This window comes from Rhinolophus sinicus, linkage group LG03, assembly GCF_036562045.2.
Source record: "Rhinolophus sinicus isolate RSC01 linkage group LG03, ASM3656204v1, whole genome shotgun sequence".
Taxonomy (NCBI): Eukaryota; Metazoa; Chordata; class Mammalia; order Chiroptera; family Rhinolophidae; genus Rhinolophus; species Rhinolophus sinicus.
The window spans coordinates 442649-467277 of NC_133753.1; the positions used below are offsets into that span (position 1 = coordinate 442649).

The following is a 24629-nucleotide window of genomic DNA, read 5'->3' on the forward strand; positions in this document are numbered from 1 at the left end:
CACCACCAGGGGGCGCTCGGGACACACTCTGTTCATGTCCCGGGAGGAGTTGGCTGAGGGCTGCTGTCCTGTCAGCGTTTGGTCTCCGTGCTCCTTAAACCTCCTCCTGACATTCACGCAGCAGAAACTGTTTTCTAAACGTTCTGGAAACACAGAAGTGTCCTCCCTTTTTTTTTTGTATTAGAACTTTATTGACTAGATTCCCCATATGACACTACACATTCGTGTGACTACTTTCCAAATTATAGTTGACATTCAATACTGTTTTATATTAGTGTTATGTGTACAGCACAGTGGTTAGACTTTTATATAAATTATGAAGGGAACCCCCAATAAGCGACTGCCCATCTGACACTACACAGTCTTCACAATCCTGCTGACTGTATCCCCCGTACTGTACTTTCCTATTTAGAATATGCTGTCACCATGGTGATGTGCACAGTTCCCAAGGACCAGGCACTGCGATGACTTCCTCTCCTATAATCATGTAACAGCCATGAGTGTGGGACAGCAGTGACTTCTATGTCATAGATGAATAATCAACCTTAACTAACAGGATTCCTCCTGATGTTGGGTATTCCTAATTGACTTCACCAATTATTCTATTATATTAACTTGTTGAAGCTCTTTCATGACAGTCTAGGCAGAGACTATGTAAATGGCCCTTGTGGTTACTGAAAACCCACAGCCTCTCCATCAGCTCCATGACTCTCTCTCTAACTTCTCAGCATCTCCAAGTCCCAGGGATAGAAAAGCATCTTGTCAACACGTCCGTCTCCTTGGTCTCCCTGAAGGTCAGGAAGCCAGAGGTACCCAGGGGCGAGGGCACCACCACCACGTGTACACCGAGTGCACTCTCACAGGATGTGCAGCCCGGGGCCCCTTTCCCAGGGGCACATGTGTCCCCAGACCCCAGGATCATCTCCCAGGAAGAAGAGCACTGTGGGGAGCCATGGTTACAGGTGACTCTGAGCTTTACAGAATGGCTCGGTTTATGCTTAACCTGTTTCCCTCCCCCTGAGGCAATTGTCTCTGCCTGCACCTGGGGGGAGCTTGAGCTGCTGAGGAATGTGGTGGGAATGGCCAGTTCCCAGACACAGAAGGCTGATGCCTATCAGGGCAATTGATAAGATAATTACTTGTGAGAGTTTCAGTGAATTTTGTATCCTCTATGTGAAAGTTAAAGATTTTACATTTGTTAAGGTAATGCATATTTTCGTTGCTAAGTTGTACGTACTCAAACTGCTTATATGGGTGCAGTAAAATAAAATCAGATGGCTTCAGCATCACTGGGGTCCGCGATCGCCATCATCATGAATGTGTGAGTGTCTCTTATTCATTCCCACTCCCCCATTCGGGAACCAATCGACTTGTGGCGGCTGGCCCCTCACAGAGCACATCCACCCCTCACTGCTGTCCAGCTGCCCGTATAGCTCAGCATGTGCAGCTCAGGAGGCAAACACTGAGGTCTGGGCCTGACGGTGATGGGAGGTGAGGGCAGGTGTCCTCCTCCTCAGTGTCCTGGTGGAGACTCAGGGGGCTGTTTCCACAGGGCAGTGACGTGGTGTGGGGATGCTGCAGACGGGTGAGGACACACCATGCCGTTGTCAGAATTCATATTGACTTTGAAATACAATTAGGGATCTAATTTATAATATAAACAGATTGGGGATTCTGGTGGATTGTCAGCCAGTAGGTGTCAGAGGAGAATTAAGAGGTTATTTTATTTTTCTGCTTTGAGGAACATGCATGTGGAAATTTCACTAGATACAATGTGGCTGACAATATACATTTAAATCTTCCCACTACTATGTATACACACCAGTAGATTTAGTTATCAATCACTCAATTATATATTCATATTGGCATTTGTCCATATGTCATCAAAACAGAGCAGCTCCACATATACCCTCCTTTGTTCACTAAGAGTTAAACATGTTCGTTCCCCACTGTGAAGTCACAGCCCCACTACTGACAGGGCCCTTGTCCCTGCCATGGTGGCTCTTTCCCTGCCTGCTAGTCTCCTGCACGAGAAGCCCCCTGAGCTGGGCATCACCACAAGTCCCTCAGGTGGGACACTGGGAATGACCCAGTGAGAGGACAATGGGCGGGGCTGTTCCTACTCGTGCTCCTGCTTCCAGGTCCAATAAAATGCCTGTAGATTCAGGTAAGACCTGCATCCTCCTGATCTGGGCCATTTACTGTGGTCAAATATGCATCATTGAAGCTACTACAAGGAAACAAATGGACAATTGGTGAGGAAAGACTTACATACAGTAACATGTAAAACGTCACACTTGTGAAATTACATCTCCATGAACCCAGATTCTCCACATTCTTAGGTAAATACTACAATGCAGAAAATCACACATGTTCCCATTACAGGAAAGAGGTTCTGGAACCTCACCTGGTATGTCCATCCCTGCCCTGGAGTGGGATGGGGGAGCAGTGGGGTCCATGGGGAGGGTACAGGGCTCCCTCTCAGCTGATATATGCTCAGGACACATCACTCGGCTCCTCTGGGCTGCCGTGTGTAGCTTCACCTCTGCAACATGAAGGTGGATTGATACCTCGGTCACTTGTTCTGGGTGCTCACATACAAATGAAATGAGGTAATGGGTGCTGAGCACTCACTCCAGCACCGTCACGTGTAATAAATCATGTTTTCCTGAACTCTCACGTGGCCACCAACTAACCAGGATACTCACGCCTGCACTGAGGCCCTGCCCGTGTGTAGGTGTCCAACCCCGGAGCTCCCTATATGGAAGGAGGACATGCAAATAGGGGCCCCTCTGCTGATGAAAACCAGCCCAGCCCTGACCCTGCAGCTGTGGGACAGGAGCCCCAGCCCCGGGATCCCCAGGTGTCCCCATTCCGTGATCAGGACTGAGCACAGACGATACACCATGGAGTTTGGGCTCAGCTGGGTTTTCCTTGTTGCTGTTTTAAGAGGTAGTTTATGGAGAACAGGAGACTCTGAGTATGTGAGAAAATATGAGTGAGAGAAACAGTGGATGTGTGACAGTTTCCTGACCAGGACGTCTCTGTGTTTGCAGGTGTCCAGTGTGAGGTGCAGCTGGTGGAGTCTGGGGGAGGCTTGGTGCAGCCTGGGGGGTCTCTGCGCCTCTCCTGTGCAGCCTCTGGATTCACCTTCAGTAGCTACTGGATGCACTGGGTCCGCCAGGCTCCAGGGAAGGGGCTGGAGTGGGTCTCAGCCATTAGTAACGGTGATGGAAGTAGCACATACTACGCCGCTTCCGTGAAGGGCCGATTCACCATCTCCAGAGACAACGCCAAGAACACGCTGTATCTGCAAATGACCAGCCTGAGAGCCGAGGACACGGCCGTGTATTACTGTGCGAGGAACACAGTGAGGGGAAGTCAGTGTGAGCCCAGACACAAACCTCCCTGCAGGGGACAGAGGGGCTGGTCTGCAGGGGGCGCTCAGGACACCAGGGGGCGCTCAGGATGCACGAGGCTCTGCTCAGAACACGGGGGACACTTGTGACATTTGAGTTCAGGAAGGAGCCTGGGGGCAGGTGAAACAGGCAGGTAGGGGACAGGGGGAGGTAGTCCTGTCACCACGTGGAGTCTCCTTACTTTAAATAACAACATCTAGCCCCTGGAGTCCCTGCCCTGCATCTATTCTAAACAATGGCAGGTGTATTAATACTTCGAACACAGTAGACATTTACATATTTCACACACAAATATGTACGTCTATGTGTTGTTTGCTTCATCTCTGAAATTGGGTCTGTAGTGTGAACAGGAATCGCACACAACTGACACTGTGCAGGAGACTCTCAGTATGTAGCGCCCTCTCTTGGTTGTCTTCTAAATCCCAAGGCAAAATAACAGTAATAATAGTAGTAAGAAGTATAAATTCTAAGTGTTTAATCGTTTACATTAAGAAGGGTTAACAAATGCCAAAAAAAATTAGTCTGAATCAGAATTTAGGACGCCTACATTGTTTTCTGACAAAACCTAAAAACATACATGTTCCTCCTCACGCAGCAGTTTTCAGGAATGCTGGTTCCCAGGCCAAGTCCCCAACCTGATGCAGAGCCTGGTGTCCTCAGGTGGAAAGACAGTGAGGAGAGGAGAGCCTGGCATGTCCATGGGTGAAGCAGCTGGTGCCTCACTTGATTTTCTCCATGTTATGTGGCCATCGAGGACCAGGTCCATGGACCCCTAAGAGACACTTAATAATGACTCTGTTTATAGAAGTTTATTACTGTTATACACACACAAACACACAAAAGGTTGTCACGTATGGGTTAGCATATCTGTGAAGCAGGTTTCATGACCAGAGGGAAATAAGTCACATTCCTGATCACCCTACACGACCACAGGTTTCAAAGGCAGAGCTAATGAGACGTCCTCACACTTAGATCAGAGCGTCTAAGATGGGATTTGGGGCCCTGTGTCCTGTGCATCCTGGAAGCCAAGGGCACCTCCATCTCCCCACCCCGCTCTGCACCCACCTGGGAAACAGCGTTCTCACTGCTTGGCTTGTGATTAAGGAGTGGGAGCTCATGTCCCTAGTGTGAGGCTGCAGGGGCAGCTCCTGGGTCCAGCCAGGGGCCCGGATGCCCTTCCAAGTGTGACATCACCTGAGGATTAACAGGTTCCTGGCCTGTTGTACCTTTCGTGTTCCAGCTTCCGGAGAGGGACTTGAAATTGCTAAGACTTTCGGTGACGCCATGTTCACTTATGTCTGTCCAGGTGCCTCTTACTCTTAGTGAGGTGAGATTTCCACCTCTAGCAAAAGGTCAGAGATGACCTATGAAGGTCCATCTGCTTCCTGCACCAATATTAAAGATCTTGGAAATAAACACTCCCATTCTTAGAAGAGAACCTGGAAAAATGAAGATCAGTTATGTCTCCTGAACCCATCACAGAACTAAAATTGCAAGAACAGCCTCCACTGTGATAACTGGAAACACAGGCACATCCAGAGTCCAGGTGACTCTGCTCACCTGGAGCAGAAGCTGCTGGAGGCTCAAGCTGGTAGGAGCACTTCCAGGGGAGTATTCTGAGTGGATGGAGCACACGGGTGGACTCCTGTGGGGGAGGGGTCCCGGGGCCACACCCCACCCTTCTGGGGGCTTTCCCTCAAGACACATCCAGGTTCTCCAGGGAGGATGCATGTGTGTCCCTCATGACGCTGACAGGGGGACGGGAGGACTAAGCTAAGAAATCCACCCAGAACTTCCCTCAGGCAGACCCTCCAGGGGGAGGAGTTTTACAGAACCGTATTCTGAGTGGTGGGTGGGAATTCTTACCTGTGACAGACCTAGGGAGGGGGTACAGTTACCAGGGTAACAGAGTCAGGAAGAGACTGTGGGTGCTGTAGGCGGGAAGGGAGAGGTCACAGGGAAGTGAGGTGACCACGGGAGAGCCCTTGAGGAGGTCACAGGCAGACCCAGGGGACCACCTCACAGGTGTTTAATCCTAAGGATACATAACATCACACACACACAAGCAGCCTCACCTGAGTCAGCTGACAACAGTGCTGCCTCCTCCTCCTCCAAATTCTCAGGTGCCTCCCCTCCTGCAGACATGGGTTCTCCAAGGGACGCCCACTGCAGGTGCCGGGAGTGGGCAATAGTGTGATTGGGCCTTGATTCTAACAATCTGTGGGACAAGATTGGTCCATCTCATGGGTCCTATGCACAGGGCCCATTTGCTGTGAGAAAAAGCAGAGCCACGGTGTAGGTTCTCCCCAAGTCTGTGCGTCACATTTCTTGGGGTTCTATTTACAAGAGAGTCACACCCCAGGTCTAGGATCAGAATGGGGGACGGCCCATTGTCATGCGGGGTGTCCTGTGGGGTCTCCGCTCCTTTGTCATGCGGGGAGGCCTGCAGGGCCTCTGCTCCCACTCCTGATATAAGAACGGAGGATAATGGTTAGGCCAAAAAGGAACACCCATGGAGCCGCAGGTAGGGGCATCATACTGCCATACTCTCACTGGAGGCTGGGTTCACACGATGTGTGACCTGCTGTCCGCTTTCTGCCAACCGACCGACTCTCTCCTCGACTTCCCTCCCTAACGCAGCCGCGGCAGTTATATTATGGCCAATGGCTCAAGGGCCACAGCTGACGGCCATCTAGCCACAGCTGACGGGCATCTACTACCCGAGCCAGCACCTTTCCATGTGAGGCCGAGAGCCTGGACACTGCTCTCTGGTCTCTGCCCCCAAACCCATGTATTAAGTACAGGGGACGAGGACACTTTGTGGTCCATTCCTCCTGAAATCATTCCCTCTGTGTGTGTCTATTTTATTGACCAGCAGAGGTGAGTGGGCTGTATGACAATCCAGGAATTTCCAGATGTCACCTTCAAGAAGAGGAATGTTAAGGAGATAAGAGCCTCCCTCCCCCCTCAAAGTTCCAAAGACCTTCTGGACTCTGGACTCTGTCAGTGCATCTGGCAGCCACAGGGAAGGGGCTCCCTGGGTCTTTTATAAAACACTTGCTTAACGTCTCCCTGCAGAGTCGTTGGGGTTTAGTTATATCCATTCATTATTTCATCCATGATGTTAAAACCTTAAATGTCCCTGAGGGAGCATTGTGAGGTCAGGTCACAGACATGTAACATGGAACTAGAGACGCTAGAGGTCATGCCCTTTGAGGCCAGATGGGACCCTCCCCTGCAGGACACAGATTGTCCTGCAGGAGGCGCTCAGGACCCACCCAGCAGGGGCTGGAGACCCAGGAGCAGGTGTTGAGGGGAAAGGAAGGGGTTTCCTCTGAGGGCCTGGGGCTTCCTTCCTCTTTCTAGAAACCTCTAAAGCAAGATTTGGGCAAAGACTGCTGAAATGTCTGTAAATATCCTATTCTATCAGGAGAATGTACCAAAGACAATGAGCAGTAAAATCTAATTGAAATTGAAGTTTCTAAGAATACGGTATGTCTTAATAAAACCTAACAGTTGTCACCCCAATGAGAATTAGAAAAAAAAAAACAAAAAAACAACCTGGATGAAAAGGATGAATTTGCCAGTTTGAAATTTTCAAAATTTGAAGACAGACATAGGATGAGACATTCAGATCAAAGCCCAGAACAGGCTCAGGTTGTCTCCGTGTCGTTCAAAGGTGGAGTCTCAGTGAGAAACATGTCCTGGGGGGGCTTGTTCCTCAGTGTGAGGAGCTCTGTCAGCACAGATTCAGGGACCTGGCAGGGGACACATATCCTCCAACAAGTATTAGGACTTGGACCCTCAGATGCCCACTGAGCATGGTCCTGTGTCATCAAGCTTTTCTCAGTTGGGCCAAGTCTTCAGCTATGAATCACGCTGCTCATGAATATGCAAATGAGCTGAGGTGGGCGGGGTTAAGTGTGGACATGTCTGTGCCCTGAGAGCATCGCCCCACAGCCACACGCTCCCCTATAGACGCCTGACAGCACAGCCCTCACCATGGACTGGAGCTGGACAGTCCTCTTCCTGGTGGCAGTGGCTACAGGTAAGGGGCTCCGCAGTCCCTGGCTGATGAGGGGACCTGGCCAGTCATTGGGGTTACATCCCCTCCTGTCTCCTGTCCACAGGTGTCCACTCCGAGGTCCAGCTGGTGCAGCCTGGGGCTGAGGTGAGGAAGCCTGGGGCCTCAGTGAAGGTGTCCTGCAAGGCTTCCGGATACACCTTCACCAGCTATGGTATGAATTGGGTGCGACAGGCCCCAGGACAAGGGCTTGAGTGGATGGGAGGGATCTATGCAGGCAGTGGTAGCACAAACTACGCACAGAAGTTCCAGGGCAGAGTCACCATGACAAGGGACATGTCCACCAGCACAGCCTACATGGAGCTGAGCAGTCTGAGACCTGAGGACACGGCCGTGTATTACTGTGCGAGGGACACAGTGAGATGACCACATCCTGAGAGTGTCAGGAACACTGAGGAGAGGGCAGCTGTGCGGGGCTGAGGAGACGACAGGAACGATGAGTCTCCTGACTTCCTCACGCAGAGTCAGGAACATGAGACAAGGAGTGAGACTCTCACGGGCACCTCAGTCATTCAGGGAAAGGTTTCCAGGGTCCAAACATCCTGCAAGGAGGAACCAGGGAAAGCGTTTCCTGAAAGGACTGTCATGTGTCATTGTCTTTGCAGAGGACACATGTGGAGCCTCCGTGTTCTCTGAATGAGGGAGGTTAGTTCACGATCACCTGGGATCACTTGGGGGAGGCAGAATCTGGGATTGGCCTGCAGTGTCTCCATAGGAAGTTCTCTCAGTTTCCCTCTTTCTGAAAAATGAAGATGAGTCTGGGAGAAACTGGGTATAAGGAATTCAAGGGTGAAATTCAGCTTCCCACTAGTGCCCAAGCACCACACACAACACATGGGGGACCATCAGACATGTGGTGACAACGTCATGGGTGACAGGTGTGTCAGGTCAAGCACAGTCTACGTCAGCTCACCGTCCCCTCAGCCTCTCCTGCAGGGGTGAGTTCCTGAAGAGGCTTCTCTCCTCAGACCCCAGCCTGTGGGTGTCCCTGTCCCTGGGGAGTCCTGGGGGTCCTCACTCAACGGGGAGCAATGAGGGGACACCCTGGATGATGTGAGACTCACGACTAGCCTGTTACTTTCCCAGGATAAGTGAATCTAATTACCACACACTCGGGGCTCAGATCTACTCACATTGATTCCCTCACTGTCTGGGGCTCAGAGCATGTAGGCAGTTTCACTGGACGATATCAAGGGGTTGGCAGCACCACACACACCCTGGAGACTCTGGGGGGAGGCTGTGCTCTGACAACATGTGTGTTGAAATCCTAACCCCCATGGAGGGTTGTGTTAGCAGGTGGGGACTTGGGGGGGCTACGTGATCAGAGCACAGCCCTCAGGAAGGGGAGCAGAGCCTCTCTAATGAGCCCCAGATGGCTTACTTGTCCCTCCCACCCTGTGAGGACACAGCAGGAAGCCACCGGATGTGAACCAGGCAGAGGGCCCTCACCAGTGGTTACCATGTGGGGCCTGGGTGTTGGATTGCCACCTGCAGAACTGTGGGGAATAAATGTATGTTGTTTATAATGTATCCAGGATATGGAAATCTTTATAGCTGCACAGATGGAATAGAATGGTAAAGACTGTTTATTTTTATTTTCCAGCTTCTAGAGGTGCATTCCTTTCATCCCATGTCCTCTTCCTCCAACGTCACACCAGGAGGAGGTCACCTTCCATCAGAGGTCACATTGCTTTCTTCTCCTGGATCTAATCTCCCTCTGCCTCCCTCTGCTGTGAACACTGTGGATGCATCAGGAGTCACTCAGAAAACACAGGAAAACCTTTGCTTCCCCTGGTGCCTAAATAAACCAAGAATGACTGAGCCCCTTTTCCCATCAAACACTCACAGGTCCAGGCCTGACTCAGACCATCTCAGAGCTCCCTCTGCCCTCCATATATTCACATGGATCCCACAGGCCAATTAAAGTTAGAACCTCCCAACATCCCCCAAAAGCTGACTCATGAAAGCATGAAATCCAGTTTGAAATGTATGAGCACCATCATCTCAAAAGTCCCAAATACAATCTCTGAATCAGTTATGGGTCATAGTTTGGTGGATCTATCCTGGGGTAAAAGCCTCTCTGTCTGTGACACTAGAAGACAAGTTGTCTCTTAAAATACAACAGCAGGGCAGGCAAAGGGTAAGAGTTACGGACGCCTGCATTCCAAAGAGATGGAATGGAGGGGTCAGGTAATGAAAAAGGCTGTGCACAGGAGGGTACACAGCACTAGTGCTCCAAGCGTCCCACACTGATGCTGGATAAAGGGGAGGGGACACAGTCTGTCTGCAGGGGCTTTGGGACCAAAGGCGCACGCGCACCACCAGGGGGCGCTCAGGACGCGCTCAAGTCACGTCCCGGGAGGAGTTGGCTGAGGGCTGCTCTCCTGTCAGGGTTTGGTCTCCGTGCTCCTTAAACCTCCTCCTGACATTCACGCAGCAGAAACTGTTTTCTAAACGTTCTGGAAACGCAGAAGTGTCCTCCCTTTTCTTTTCCTATTAGAACTTTATTGACTATATTCCCCATGCTGCACTACACATCTACGTGACTAAATATCAAATTATAGTTGATGACCAGTACTGTTTTATATTAGTGTCATGTGTACAGCATAGTGGTGAGACATTTATATAAATTATGGAGGGTAGACATTTATATAATTTATGAAGGGAACCCCCAATAAGCGACTGCCCATCTGACACTACACAGTGTTCACAATCCTGCTGACTGTATCCCCCCTACTGTACTTTCCTATTTAGAATACGCTGTCGTCATGGTGATGTGCACAGTTCCCAAGGGCCAGGCACTGCGATGAATTCTCCTATAATCATGTAACAGCCATGAGTGTCGGTCAGCAGTGACTTCTACGTCATAGATGAATAATCAACCTTAAATAACAGCATTCCTCCTGATGTTGGGTATTCCTAATTGACTTCACCAATTATTCTATTATATTAACTTGTTGAAGCTCTTTCATGACAGTCTAGGCAGAAGACTCTGTGTAAATGGCCCTTGTGGTTACTGAAAACCCACAGCCTCTCCATCAGCTCCATGACTCTCTCTCTAACTTCTCAGGATCTCCAAGTCCCAGGGATAGAAAAGCATCCTGTCAAAACATCCGTCATCTTTGTCTCCCTGAAGGTCAGGAAGCCAGAGGTACCCAGGGCCGAGGGCACCACCACCACGTGTACACCGAGTGCACTCTCACAGGATGTGCAGCCCGGGGCCCCTTTCCCAGGGGTACATGTGTCCCCAGACCCCAGGGTCATCTCCCAGGAAGAGGAGCACATCCACCCCTCACTGCTGTCCAGCTGCCCGTATAGCTCAGCATGTGCAGCTCAGGAGGCAAACACTGAGGTCTGGGCCTGACGGTGATGGGAGCTGAGGGCAGGTGTCCTCCTCCTCAGTGTCCTGGTGGAGACCCAGGGGGCTGTTTCCACAGGGCAGTGACGTGGTGTGGGGATGCTGCAGACGGGTGAGGACACACCATGCAGGTGTCAGAACTGACATCAACTTAGAATACAATTAGGGATCTAACTTATAATATAGACAGATTGGGGATCCTGGTGGATTGTCAGTCAGTAGGTGTCAGAGGAGAATTAAGGGGTTATTTTAGTTTTCTGCTTCGAGGAACATGCCTGTGGACATTTCACTAGATACAATGTGGCTGACAATGCACATTTACATCTTCCCACTGCTATGTCCACACACCAGTAGATTTAGTATCAGTCACTCAATTATATATTGAGATGGCACTTGTCCATATGTCATCAAAATAGACCATTTGCAAATAAGCACACATGGGTCCACTAAGAGTTAAACATGTTCGTTCCCCACTGTGAAGTCACAGCCCCACACTACTGACAGGGTCCCTTGTCCCTGCCATGGTGGCTCTTTCCCTGCCTGCTGGTCTCCTGCACGAGAAGCCCCCTGAGCTGGGCGTCACCACAAGTCCCTCAGGTGGGACACTGGGAATGACCCAGTGAGAGGACAATGGGTGGGGCTGTTCCCACTCGAGCTCCTGCTTCCAGGTCCAATAAAATGCCTGTAGATTCAGGTAAGACCTGCATCCTCCTGATCTGGGCCATTTACTGTGGTCAAATATGCATCATTAAAGCCACTACAAGGAAAAAATAGAAAATTGGTGAGGAAAGACTCACAGACAGATAACAATGCACAAAAGGTCGCACTTATGAAAAATTACATCTCCATGAACCCAGATTCTCCACATTCTTAGGTAAATCCTACCATGCAGAAAATCACACATGTTCCCATTACAGGAAGAGTTTCTGTAACCTCACTTGGTATGTCCATCCCTGCCCTGGAGTGGAATATGGGAGCAGTGGGTCCATGGGGAGGGTACAGGGCTCCCTCTCAGCTGATATGTGCTCAGGACACATCATACGCCTCCTCTGGGCTGCCGTGTGTAGCTTCACCTCTGCAACATGAAGGTGGATTGACACCTCAGTCACTTGTTCTGGGTGCTCACATACAAATGAAATGAGGTAATGGGTGCTGAGCACTCACTCCAGCACCATCACGTGTAATAAATCATGTTTTCCTGGACTCTCACGTGACCACCAACTAACCAGGACACTCACGCCTGCACTGAGACCCTGCCCTTGTGTAGGTGTCCAACCCCGTGCTCCCTATATGGAAGGAGGACATGCAAATAGGGGCCCCTCTGCTGATGAAAAGCAGCCCAGCCCTGACCCTGCAGCTGTGGGACAGGAGCCCCAGCCCCGGGATCCCCAGGTGTCCCCATTCGTGATCAGGACTGAGCACAGACGACACACCATGGAGTTTGGGCTCAGCTGGGTTTTCCTTGTTGCTGTTTTAAGAGGTAATTTATGGAGAACAGGAGACTCTGAGTATGTGAGAGAATATGAGTGAGAGAAACAGTGGATGTGTGACAGTTTCCTGACCAGGACGTCTCTGTGTTTGCAGGTGTCCAGTGTGAGGTGCAGCTGGTGGAGTCTGGGGGAGGCTTGGTGCAGCCTGGGGGGTCTCTGCGCCTCTCCTGTGCAGCCTCTGGATTCACCTTCAGTAGCTATGGCATGCACTGGGTCCGCCAGGCTCCAAGGAAGGCGCTGGAGTGGGTCTCATACATTAGTGAGAGTGGTAGTTACATATACTACGCCGACTCCGTGAAGGGCCGATTCACCATCTCCAGAGACAATGCCAAGAACACGCTGTATCTGCAAATGACCAGCCTGAGAGCTGAGGACACGGCCGTGTATTACTGTGCGAGGGACACAGTGAGGGGAAGTCAGTGTGAGCCCAGACACAAACCTCCCTGCAGGGGACAGTGGGGCTGGGCTGCAGGGGGCGTTCAGGACACCAGGGGGCGCTCAGGACACCAGGGGGCGCTCCTGACCTACAGAAAACAACTGTGCACTTCGGTGGGGAAGAGGCTTCTTGTTGGGAGCAAGGATTTCCTGTCTAGACTCTCAGCTGCCCCCGGGGACAACACTTACTTCTTCTTTGTGGCGCTGTTTTCTCATATTCTCACTGCAGACAGTGAAGAAGGGACATTGTCTGTTTTCAGATGACATATTGCAGTGACTGGGGACCACTCCTTCACCAAGTTACTGGGTGTCCTTTATTTATTGATTGATAAGACGACCATCCTGAAGGCTCTTCTAGAAAGGAGCAGATGAGCTCTTGACAACTTTACGTAAAACGTCATGTTAAGCTCTTCAATACACAACAAAACGTGCCCCAGAGGGTGTCTGCTCACATAAGTAGTGACCAGGTTTCATGCTGTTCTCACGCTACTTGATCAGCACACACACACGTGCAGTTACACTCACATATGCTCACAGACACACACACTTAGACACACACACAGAGACACTCACACACAAGCACAGAAAACTAACACACCCACAGGTTTTAGAAAAACAAATACATTCAAACATAAGCCGTCATACAAATGTGCTCTCAGTGCACATGATGTCGCATATGATTTCCTCTAACCTGTGCCCAGATACCTTCCATACGTTAATGTACCATCAGCAATACTTTCGGGGCAGATGGTACTTCCTCCTAATATTGTTGCTACATGGACTTTATAGGTGACCTTTTACTAGAATTTGTTTTATTTTTACCCAGTACAGTAACAATTACTTTTTTTGGTTTAAATTAAAATTTATTGGGGTGACAATTGGTATTAAAGTTACGTAGATTTCGTGTGTACCATTTTGTAATCCCAGAGTAACAATTATTATAAATAAAATTATGTCTCCATATCTTCAGAAGTGATTACCACATAAGGTTTGATAACGTCCATCGTCTCATATGGATATAAGAAAAGAGAAGAAAACGAAGAACAGAACAAGGAGGGAAAGTGTGTTTTCCTTGTGCTGAGTACTTTGAGGCTCGACTCCCTCACCAACGTCACACACACCGCACAGCAGTGTGAACTACAGGCAGCGAGGTGTCCATTACATCCCAGCACTCACTGCTCCTGAACTGGAAGTTGGTACCTTTCCATCACCATCGTGCACGTCTCCCACTGCCCGACCGCATCCATGGCCATGACACACACGATCCCTCCTGTATGCTTCTCTTTGGATTCCACACATAAGTTAGATCGTACAGTGTTTGCCTTTCTCTGTGTGACTTACTTCGTTTGCCATTATGCCCTCAAGGTCCGTTTATGTTGCTGCAAATGGCAGCATTTCCTTCTTTTTATGGCTGAATCGTATTCCATTACACATACTTTATTCACTCACTTGTTCATGGACACTTAGGCTGTTTCCATGTCTTGGCTACGGTACATAACGCTTCAGTAAACGTGGGAGCACAGATAACTCTGCAACATGGTGACTTTGTTTCGTTTAGATAAATACCCACAGGTGGGATTGCTGGATAGTTTATTTTTAATGTTTTGAGGAACCTGCATACTGTTTTCTGTAGTAGCTGCACCCATTTATTTATCAACAATAGTACATAAGGATTCCCTTTCCTGCACATCTGTGCCACCATTTATTATCTCTTTTTTGTTGTTGTTAATACAGATTTTTTACCTTTTTGTGATTTTACTATTTTGTTTTTCTGGGGTTCAGTTTTACAGGTTCTTTTACAATCTAGACAGTATCACACTGTCAGATATATAATTTGCAAATATTTTCTACCATTCAGTAAGTTCCTTTTCATGATGTCCATTGTGTCTTTCTAATGCACATACAATTTTGAGTTTCATTTAACCTGATTTGTCTATTGTTGTGCTTGTAGCCTGTGTTTTGATGTCATATTGAATAAACTATTGCCAAATCCATTGTTATGAACTTTCCTTTGTGTTTTCTCTAGGGTTTTTATACTTTTACATCTTATATTCAGGTCTTTAAACCATTTTGAGTTAAATTTTGTACATGGTATATGATGGTGTTCAGTTATATTCTTTTGCAGGAGGATTTCCACTGATCCCAGCACCATTTCTTTTTTTTTAAAAAGATTTTATTGGGGAAGGGGAACAGGACTTTATTGGGGAACAGTGTGGACTTCCAGGCCTTTTTTCCAAGTCAAGTGGTTGTCCTTTCAATCTTAGTTGTGGAGGGTGCCATTCAGCTTCAAGTTGTTGTCCTTTCAGTCTTAGTTGTGGAGGGCGCAGCTCAGCTCCAGGTCCAGTTGCCATTGCTAGTTGCAGGGGGCGCAGCCCACCATCCCTTGTGGGACTCAAGGAGTTGAACTGGCAACCTTGTGGTTGAGAGCCCACTGGCCCATGTGGGAATCGAACCGGCAGCCTTCGGAGTTAGGAGCACAGAGCTCTAACCGCCTGAGCCACCGGGCCAGCCCCCAGCACCATTTCTTGATGACACTGCTCTCCTTCCACCAGGTGATCAATCAATGCAGGAAAATAAAATGACAAAATTCAACGGTTTTTTTGAAATGGGTTTTTTGAAACCAAAATAAAATGGTTTTTATTTTAAAATCATGCAACACCCTGGGAATAGAAGGAAACTCTTACATATAATAAAGTCTCTATGTCACAAGGGCATAACTTCATTCTCCACAGGGAAAGAATAAAAGCTTTCCCTAGAAGACGAGGAATAAGACAAAGATGCCACACTCACACTCCCATCCATCACAGGGGTGAAGTTCAGACCCAAAGAAATTTCACCAAAAAATTAAATGAAGGCTCCAAATTGGAAAGGAAGACGTACAACTAGCATTGTGACACAGGACATGACCTTATACGTGGAATACATTTTACCCCATTAATTAAATGGAATTTTCCTTTTGCAGAAGAGTTTAATGTGTGTGTGGGTTTGTTTTACATTGTATATGAGTTTGCTGCATTCACTGGACACAGCAGTAATTTAATACAGATCTGAGTGAACAGTTTGTGCACGTGTCTGTCCAGATGTGTGTGAGTCCATTCATGTGTGTGTGAGGGTGTGTCTGTATGTGTGTGTGTGTGCGTGTGAGTGGGGCCAATTACAGGGTAATAATATTATCATCTCTATCTGTCATCATTCCAACTTTTGATATCAAATAGTTTTATTTCATAAACTCATTAAATTGCTTTAATGAAAGCAATTTATTCCAAGCAACTCGTTCTTTCTCATAAATTGAGTGTGTAACCAAATGTAGGCCCATATACTCTTCCCAGGATTCTGAAACATGGATTGACCTGAGTATATATGGAGCTTAGTTGTCGCCGGGTCATTCTGTGAGAGGCAGTGATGTAAGTCCAGGGCTTATCAGGTGTGACCTTGACTGACACTTTCAGCCCTTTGCAGGCTTCCTCCAGGCTCTTCCTGACACTGAGGGCACTGTGCCTGTGCAGTGTTCTAATAGCACTGTCACTCAGGCATGTTTCATGCTCTTGGCCCCGAAACCTGAAGCAACAGACCCCACACAAACCACACGTGTTTAATCACGACAGAACTGTGGGTTCACAGCAACACTGCAGGACAGGGAGTGACCACAGTTATGGAAAATCATGGAGCTCAGAACGGCCAGCGTGGAGGGGCACACACAGCACTGGATGCCCTAGAATGTCCTGGGTCACGGGTGAGAAGAGGGGAGGCTGACATGAGGTCACTGAGCCCACAGAGGTGACTGTGCCCCCTGACGAGGTCCATGCAGGGACCACCCTGTGGGGTGCACACACAGTGGGAATACGCCCATGAGCTGCACTTGTTCACACAGGAAGTGTGAGTGATGTGTCCACTGACCCTCCGTCTCCTAACCACAGGGAAGCTCGGACACGACAGCGGGCTCAGCCTCCTGCTCTGCCCAGGCTCACACCTCAGCCCTGGAGGCAGGAGGAGCACCGTCCGGCCAGTTCTCCACTCCCCCTGCTCTAGGACAGGACCCCCAGGGCGAGGGTCCCTGGAGGGGCATCCACACAGAGGACACTGTCTGTGGGAAGAGGGGTGTCACAGCCCAGACTCCATCCCCACACTGGGCACTTCTGAGGGCTTGTCTCCTGGCACCCTGTCCTGAGTCGGGTCCCCATGGAGAGCAGACGTGGAGCCCACACCCAGGGCTCGCTTCTCCTGCAGCACAGACTCGCTCCCCTACTGCACAGACCTGCATCCCCCATAGGGGTCAGCACCATGTGACAGCATGCAAATCTCCCCATCCCCCTCCGTGGATTGAAAAGCCAAGCCCTGGACTGGGGCAGTGACTGTGCCCCACCATGGACACGCTCTGCTCCACTCTCCTGCTGCTGACCGTCCCTTCCTGTGAGTGCTCTGGTCAGGACCTCAGGGATGGAGGGACTCCAGTTGTCGTCCAGAAGTAGCTTCACCTTTCTCGTGCTTTCTCCACAGGGGTTCTGTCCCAGGTCACCCTGCAGGAGTCGGGTCCTGGGCTGGTGAGACCCTCCCAGACCCTTACGCTGACCTGCTCCTTCTCGGGGTTCTCGCTGAGCACTACTAATATGGGTGTCGGCTGGGTCCGTCAGCCCCCCGGGAAGGCCCTGGAGTGGCTCGCAAACATTTGGTGGGATGATGATAAGTATTACAGCCCATCTCTGAAGAGCCGGCTCTCGATCTCCAAGGACACTTCCAGAAACCAGGTGGTCCTAACAATGACCAGCATGGACCCTGCAGACACAGCCACGTATTTCTGTGCACGGAGGCACAGAGACACAGCCCAGGGGGCTCCTGTACAAGAACCCAGGCTGGGCCTCAGCTGGGCCCCCGTGTCTGCAGCACAGGAACGTGTGGCAGATGGCATTTCCTGCCAAGCTCTGGGGTTCCTCCCCACCCACAGCCTCAGAGCCCCGTCTTCCCATCTCTTCTCTCCTTAGAAGTCCCATGGCCCTGTGAGTGCTGCATGCAGGTGAGAGGCTGAATTCTGTTTCATCAGCAACCTGACAAGGTCAGGTACGTAGACGCAAGGTCACCCACAGGATGTGGCTGTTTCATGGGCTGCTGTCCCTGTAAGTGACAGAATACAAACAAACCCAAAGTCAAGTTTGATTAAAATGCTGGATTTCATGTTGAAGTAGCATTAGCTGATAAGAAATCCACGTGAATTCCAGAGTTTCATATCCCAGCTTCTCTTGCCATGAAGAAGGAAAAATGGTCCAAACTGCACGAATAAATAACGTACGAAATGACAGCACAGAAGGACTGTGCTCTCCTCATGGGGTGTCTGGCAGTGGCCGTGCACAGATGATGGTCATCGGATTCACACGGGAAGTGCGATGCATAAACCTTGCTTCAGGAACTTGATTTTGTGCCCAGAGAGCCAGGACAGGCCACGAGAGTGATACACCCAAACCTGGAATCAGGAAGCCTAAGCTTGACTCCAGAAGCACCTGTATTACATCTGACGAGCAATCCGTCTAAAAATATACAGCAAAGCATCTCTCATTGTGTCTCAAGTTAAACTCTATGCATGAAATTAGAATTGTCATCATTTTATGAAGATCATATAATAAAGAATCACCAGAGTCTACAAATTAATAAAGAAATAAAGTGTTAACACATGTGAATGAGTGACTATGTCACCAGTTTAAGACATCAGAAAAGAAATTTTTCAGATAAATTGCAAATGATGAAATTATTTACAGGCAACTAATAATCATGAAAATTATGTTTGTCAAAGCAGGTCACACAGCCAGGCCAACTGTCAGTGCAGGGACAGTGCCCATGTGTAGCTACAGAGACGAAAGGCAAATTTGGAGTTCCTGAACACGAAATTCAGGGTGTGTGCATGTATGTGTCTGTGTGTGAGTGTATGTGAGTGTGTGTGTCCTACTGACGCCCAGATGTGGAGTGGGCTTTCAGCTCACTGAGTCTGCACCGCAGATATAGTCAGATGTCACCTCCAAACAGAGGAACTTCAAGTAGATGAGAGGCCCCCAAAGACCCCTGAGCTTGTGGACTCAGGACAGTATCACTGCATGTGGCAGCCCCAGGAATGGTCTCCCTGGAAGCTTCATAAACCCCTTACTTGGGGACAACCTTCAGTGTCATTGGGAATTAGTGGGGCCAATTCACTATGTCTAGAAATGAGGTCAAAGCTTGTGGTGTCCCTGAGGCAGCATTGTGAGGTCAGGGCACAGACATGTAACACTGGACTGGAGACGCTAGAGGTCATGCCCTGTGAGCTCTGACAGGACGCTCCCCTGCAGGGCACAGGCTGGGCTGCAGGGGGCGCTCAGGACCCACCAGCAGGGGCTGCAGCCCCAGGAGCAGGTGGGGAGGGAGCGAGAGAGGGGCTTCCTGTGAGGGCCCAGGGTTTCCTTCCTCTTTATAAAAACATCTAAAACAAGGTTTGTGCAAGGACCGCTGAAGTGTCTGTAAATATCCTATTGGGAGAATTTACCGAACACAATAAGCAATAAAATCAAATTTAAAATGGGGTTTCCATGACTTCAAGAAATCTTACAGCAACAATCTGAATGATGAGGATGGTTTTACCAATTTGAAATTTTCAAAATTTGGGGACACACCCTGACCCCCGAATTGAGACATTTAGGTTAAAGCCCAGAACAGGCTCGGGTGGTCTCCGTGTGGTTCAAAGGTGGGTTCTCAGTGACAATCACGTACTGGGAGGGCTCTGTTCCTCAGTGTGAGGAGCTCTGTCTGCACAGATTCAGGGACCTGGCAGGGGACACATATCCTTCACCAAGGATTAGGACTTGGACCCTCAGACACCCACTGAACATGGTCCTGTGTCATTGAGCTTCTCGCAGGTGGGTCATGTCTTCAGCTATGAAACCCTCTGCTCATGAATATGCAAATGAACACAGGTGGGCGGGGTTAAATGTGGACATGTCTGTGCCCTGAGAGCATCGCCCCACAGCCACACGCTCCCCTACAGACGTCCTGACAGCACAGCCCTCACCATGGACTGGAGATGGACAGTCCTCTTCCTGGTGGCAGTGGCAACAGGTAAGGGACTCCCCAGTCCCTGGCTGATGAGGGACCTGGGCCAGTCACGGGGGTTCCACCCACTCCTGTCTCCTCTGCACAGGTGTCCACTCCGAGGTCCAGCTGGTGCAGCCTGGGGCTGAGGTGAGGAAGCCTGGGGCCTCAGTGAAGGTGTCCTGCAAGGCTTCCGGATACACCTTCACCGGCTACAATATGCATTGGGTGCGACAGGCCCCAGGACAAGGGCTTGAGTGGATAGGGGAGATCAACCCTAACAGTGGTGGCACAAGCTACGCACAGAAGTTCCAGGGCAGAGTCACCTTGACCAGGGACACGTCCACCAGCACAGCCTACATGGAGCTGAGCAGTCTGAGACCTGAGGACACGGCCGTGTATTACTGTGCGAGGGACACAGTGAGACGACCCACATCCTGAGAGTGTCAGAAACCCTGAGGGAGAGGGCAGCTGTGCGGGGCTGAGGAGATGACAGTGAGAGCTGGTCAAAGGCTTTCTTTGACTTAGGATTAACGATACAGAGATGAAGGAACTGCTTTGATTAATCATCTATGAAATATTTTCACTCTGTGTTGGCAAACCAATTTCAGGAGGAGAAAAAGTAACTAAACTTTCTGTAGTGTTTTCCTATTTGTATGGTGTAAATGTGACCATGAATGTGGTTTTGAACATGACGTCCCTGAACTGGGTCCTCAAAAGATGCCAGAACCTTCTCCTTTGAGTAGTTGTAGGCGGCTCCCTCTCTGTGGTCAGAGAAGATAAACTGCATTACAGTCTAAGGGTCACAGCAGGAAGCAGAATGGAGGACAGAGAACACAGAAGCCCTGACATATGTCCCGCCCCTAACAGTCATGAGAACACAGGCATCCACAGTCGTGTGTGGACGTGTAGGACCTGCACGTTGGTGTCTCTGGAAACTGTCCCAAAACATCACAACACGGGTTTGAAAGGCAGATTTATCCTCTTACTGTTCAGGAAACGAGCTAAACTGGGTCTAAATCACAGTGTCCCCAGGTCTGTGCATCTCCCAGAGGCTGCAGGACTTGTTCCACCATCAGAGCTGCATCCCTTGCATTTGGGGCTCATGGCAGGTCCCTACACGTCCCATCCATCCTTGTGTGGCCTTCTTCCCTGGAGCAGAATCTCCCCCCACGTCGCTGTTCCAAGGACGGTGTGTGGGCATCAGTGTCCAGTAACAGGTCCAGTCGGTCTCTCCATCTGAAGATTCACCATGTATCACATTTTCAGAATTTCTTCTGTTTCCTGGGATCAAGACCTTGATATCATAGGAACCCTCCTTGGAGCAAGGACAGCCCCTAACAAACGGGAGATTTATTTCCTTCATTTGAGGACAAAATGGAGGGTTCATGTGCCCTTCTTGCTCTGGCTGCTTTTCAAGTAACTCATTCTAAATAGTTATACCCCATTGTGGGATATCCTGGGGAGCCTGCCCTGGGCCCCAACAATTTCCTCCTCTGAACGACCCTAGAAGAGTCGTGTAGTGAGAGCTGCACTGCTGGCTGTGGAGAGAGAGAACGGGTGGGAAGCTGAGTGCTAAGACATCTGCAAAGGAGAGAAGGAGACAGAACAGGATGGACAAACAGGAAAGGACACTTTGCAGCTCTTTCCACAAACCCATCAGACCAGTCCCCGTCCCTGGGGACAGGCCAGTCCAAGACATCTCTGCGTCATTGATCTGATGGAAAGTGTGAACGGTCCTTTTAACAGATTGAGTGACATTCTGTGTGTCCCGTTCACTTTACGGAAAAGCAGCATTTTCATCGGTGACCACGCAGGCTCCTCCTCCTGGGCGGTCAGTGTACCTGAGGCACCACGGAGACTCAGGGGTTCACGTCCTGCAGTTTGCACGGTGGTGGGGAGCTCTCGTTCCATTGCCCTGCAGAGACTTAAGGTCACTTCTTCCAATTCATAGTCTCCAAAGAGTGGGAATCAGACCCTCAGTGCTGAAAATAACTTTGACTTGTGATACGCAGGTGACGTCCTACCATTCTCACCTGGCAGGTGTGTGGGGCACAACATATGAACACAGGGGCCTAAATTGTAATGTGGCTGCTTTCAGGGTGGCGTGTGGAGGGACAGAAGGAGCCAGATACCCAAGTCCATGTCGTCCTGACTGTTTCGGTGGGATCCCTTTAATACTTTAATCACACACACAAAATAAGGACCTTGGCTCACAGACAGGGTCACGGCGGAATCTGTAGTTCTCAGGATCTGAAGTATTTCATGAGTCATGTCAGTGTCTCCAGCCTCCACGTGCTGTGTCAGTGTGTGAGAGCAGAACGGGTGTGAAATAGCTGCTGTAGACGGCCTGTCGTCGGCCTGTGGCAGCTGTAAGCTGGGTCCTGCTGCCTGGCCAAGGCAGTGCACAGGTTTGGTGCACACACACACACACACACACACACACACACACACACTCAGTACATGGTAACAGGCAGCTGACTCGGGAGCAGCTATAATAACCGAGTCCCATGGGGTGGGGCTGAGCCACCAAACACTTGGTGAGCTGGCAGGCACCTGGCCCAGAAGGTGGTGCTACAGTCACTTAGTCCCTTGGGAGGTTTGAACGTGCCACCTGTGGGCTCAGACCACAGAGTTTGATGCAATGTTATCCTGATCTGTCACCAGGAACATCCAGTGTCATATCTGCTTCCAGTGCTCTGGGAACGTTTTTCTCCTGTGTCCCCTCTGGGTAAGTACAGTCCCTGAGCTTGTGTATAATTCCCTGGGCCTGAGTGACTCAGCAGCAGAAAAGGCCGAGTGATGTCTGTGTTGTCATGGACACCACACCCTGTCTGTCACCAGCATGTCCCCAGTCCACCAGGTGTTCACATCGGCAGGAACAAAGCCTGCTGCTTTTGCACTATTGAGGTGTCGACATAACCAGCCATCACATTGGTTAGTTAATGTCACCAGGGTTTGGTAAACTGGCATAAGAGGGCGTTTGGTGTCGTCACAACCTGTTGAAAAAGAGACGGTTAATAAGAGCAGGACACAGGTTGAAAAGGAGTCATAGTGGAAACGCAGAGATGAAGGTGGATAGAAAGAGACACGCACTCCCCAGGCAGCCTTACAGCCAATGACTCATAAGTGTGGGAATGTTAACGAATAAGAGAATGGTTTCCTACATTTTCACAGAGTGTCCATGATGGTTATTTTAAGGAAGAAGTGAAAGCCAAGTTTCCCGACCTGTGACCTTGGGAAAGCTGTCACATCGTGATGCCATCTGCTCTTGGGCTTGCCCATGCCCCCGGCAGTGCCAGGTTTCAGGTCACCTGCAGGGACAGGCTTATTTTGTCGATGGGTTCTTTTGCTGTGCAGAAGCTTTTAAGTTTCATATAGTCCCATTTGTTTATTTTAGCTTTTACTTCCCTTGCCTTTGGAGTCAAATTCATAAAATGCTCTTTGAACCCAGGTCCATAAGTTTAATACTTATGTTTTCTTCTATGCAGTTTATTGTGTCAGGTCTTATGCTTAAGTCTTTGATCCATTTTGAATTAACTTTGGTACATTTTGGCAGATAGCAGTCCAGTTTCATTCTTTTGCACGTGGCTATCCAATTCGCCCAGCACCATTTATTGAAGAAGCTGTCTTTCCTCCATTGTATGTTTTTAGCTTCTTAGTCAAAAATTATCTGTCTATATTTATGTGGTTTTATTTCTGGGGTCTCAATTCTATTCCATTGGTCTATGTGTCTGTTTTTCTGCCAATACCATGCTGTTTTGATTATTGTAGCCCTGTAGTACAAGCCAAAGTCAGGAAGTGTGATACCTCCATTATTGTTCTTTTTTCTTAAGATTGCTTTGGTTATTCGGGGTATTTTGTGGTTCCAAACAAATCTGATGATTTTTTGTTCTATTTCTTTTAAAAAATGCCATTGGGGTTTTGATGGGGATTGCATTGAATCTGTATATTGCTTTGGGTAATAAGGCCATTTTAACTATGTTGATTCTTCCAATCCATGAGCACGGAATGTCTTTCCATTTCTTCGTGTCTTCTTCAATTTCTTTCAAAAATGTCTTATAGTTTTCAGCATATAGGTCTTTCACATCCTTGGTTAAGTTTATTCCTAGGTATTTTATTTTATTTTTTGCTGCAATTGCAAAAGGAATTGTTTTTTGTATTTCTTTTTCTGAGATTTCATTGTTAGTATATAGGAAAGCAATGGACTTTTGTACGTTGATTTTGTAGCCGGCAACTTTACTGTATTAGTTGATTGTTTCTAATAGCTTTTTGGTGGAGTCTTTAGGGTTTTCTATATATAGCAGCATGTCATCTGCAAAGAGTGACAATTTAACTTCTTCATTCCCAATTTGGAAGCCTTTTATTTCTTTCTCTTGCCTGATTGCTCTGGCAAGGACTTCCAACACTATGTTGAAAAGCAGAGGTGATAGGGGATAGTCCTGTCGTGTTCCTGAACGTAGAGCAAAGGACTTCATTTTTTCACCATTAATTATGAGATTAGCAGAGGGCTTGTCATATATGGCCTTTATTATGTTAAGGTATTTTCCTTCTATACCTATTTTATTAAGTGTTTTAATCATAAATGGATGTTTTATCTTTTCAAATGCTTTTACTGCATCAATTGTTATAATCATATGATTTTTGTCTTTTATCTTGTTTATGTGATGTATCACATTCATGGATTTGCAGATGTTGAACCATCCTTGTGCCCCGGGGATGAACCCCACTTGGTCGTGATGAATAACCTTTTTAATGCATTGTTGTATTTGATTTGCTAGAATTTTGTTTAGGAT

The 24629-nt window shown here is 48.9% G+C and overlaps 3 gene segments (V, D, J or C); all 3 read left to right on the forward strand.

The window, feature by feature from the left end:
- Positions 1 to 1994: 1994 nt before the first annotated feature.
- LOC141570482 (immunoglobulin heavy variable 3-74-like) lies at positions 1995 to 3814 on the forward strand. The segment is given in 3 exon segments: positions 1995 to 2070; positions 3057 to 3370; positions 3761 to 3814. Coding segments are annotated over 3 exon segments (444 nt in total).
- Positions 3815 to 7378: 3564 nt separating this feature from the next.
- Positions 7379 to 7869, forward strand: LOC141570483 (immunoglobulin heavy variable 1-18-like). The segment is given in 2 exon segments: positions 7379 to 7467; positions 7550 to 7869. Coding segments are annotated over 2 exon segments (366 nt in total).
- An 11896-nt stretch (positions 7870 to 19765) lies between these two features.
- Positions 19766 to 20352, forward strand: LOC109439932 (immunoglobulin heavy variable 1-2). The segment is given in 2 exon segments: positions 19766 to 19860; positions 19943 to 20352. Coding segments are annotated over 2 exon segments (378 nt in total).
- Positions 20353 to 24629: the final 4277 nt, after the last annotated feature.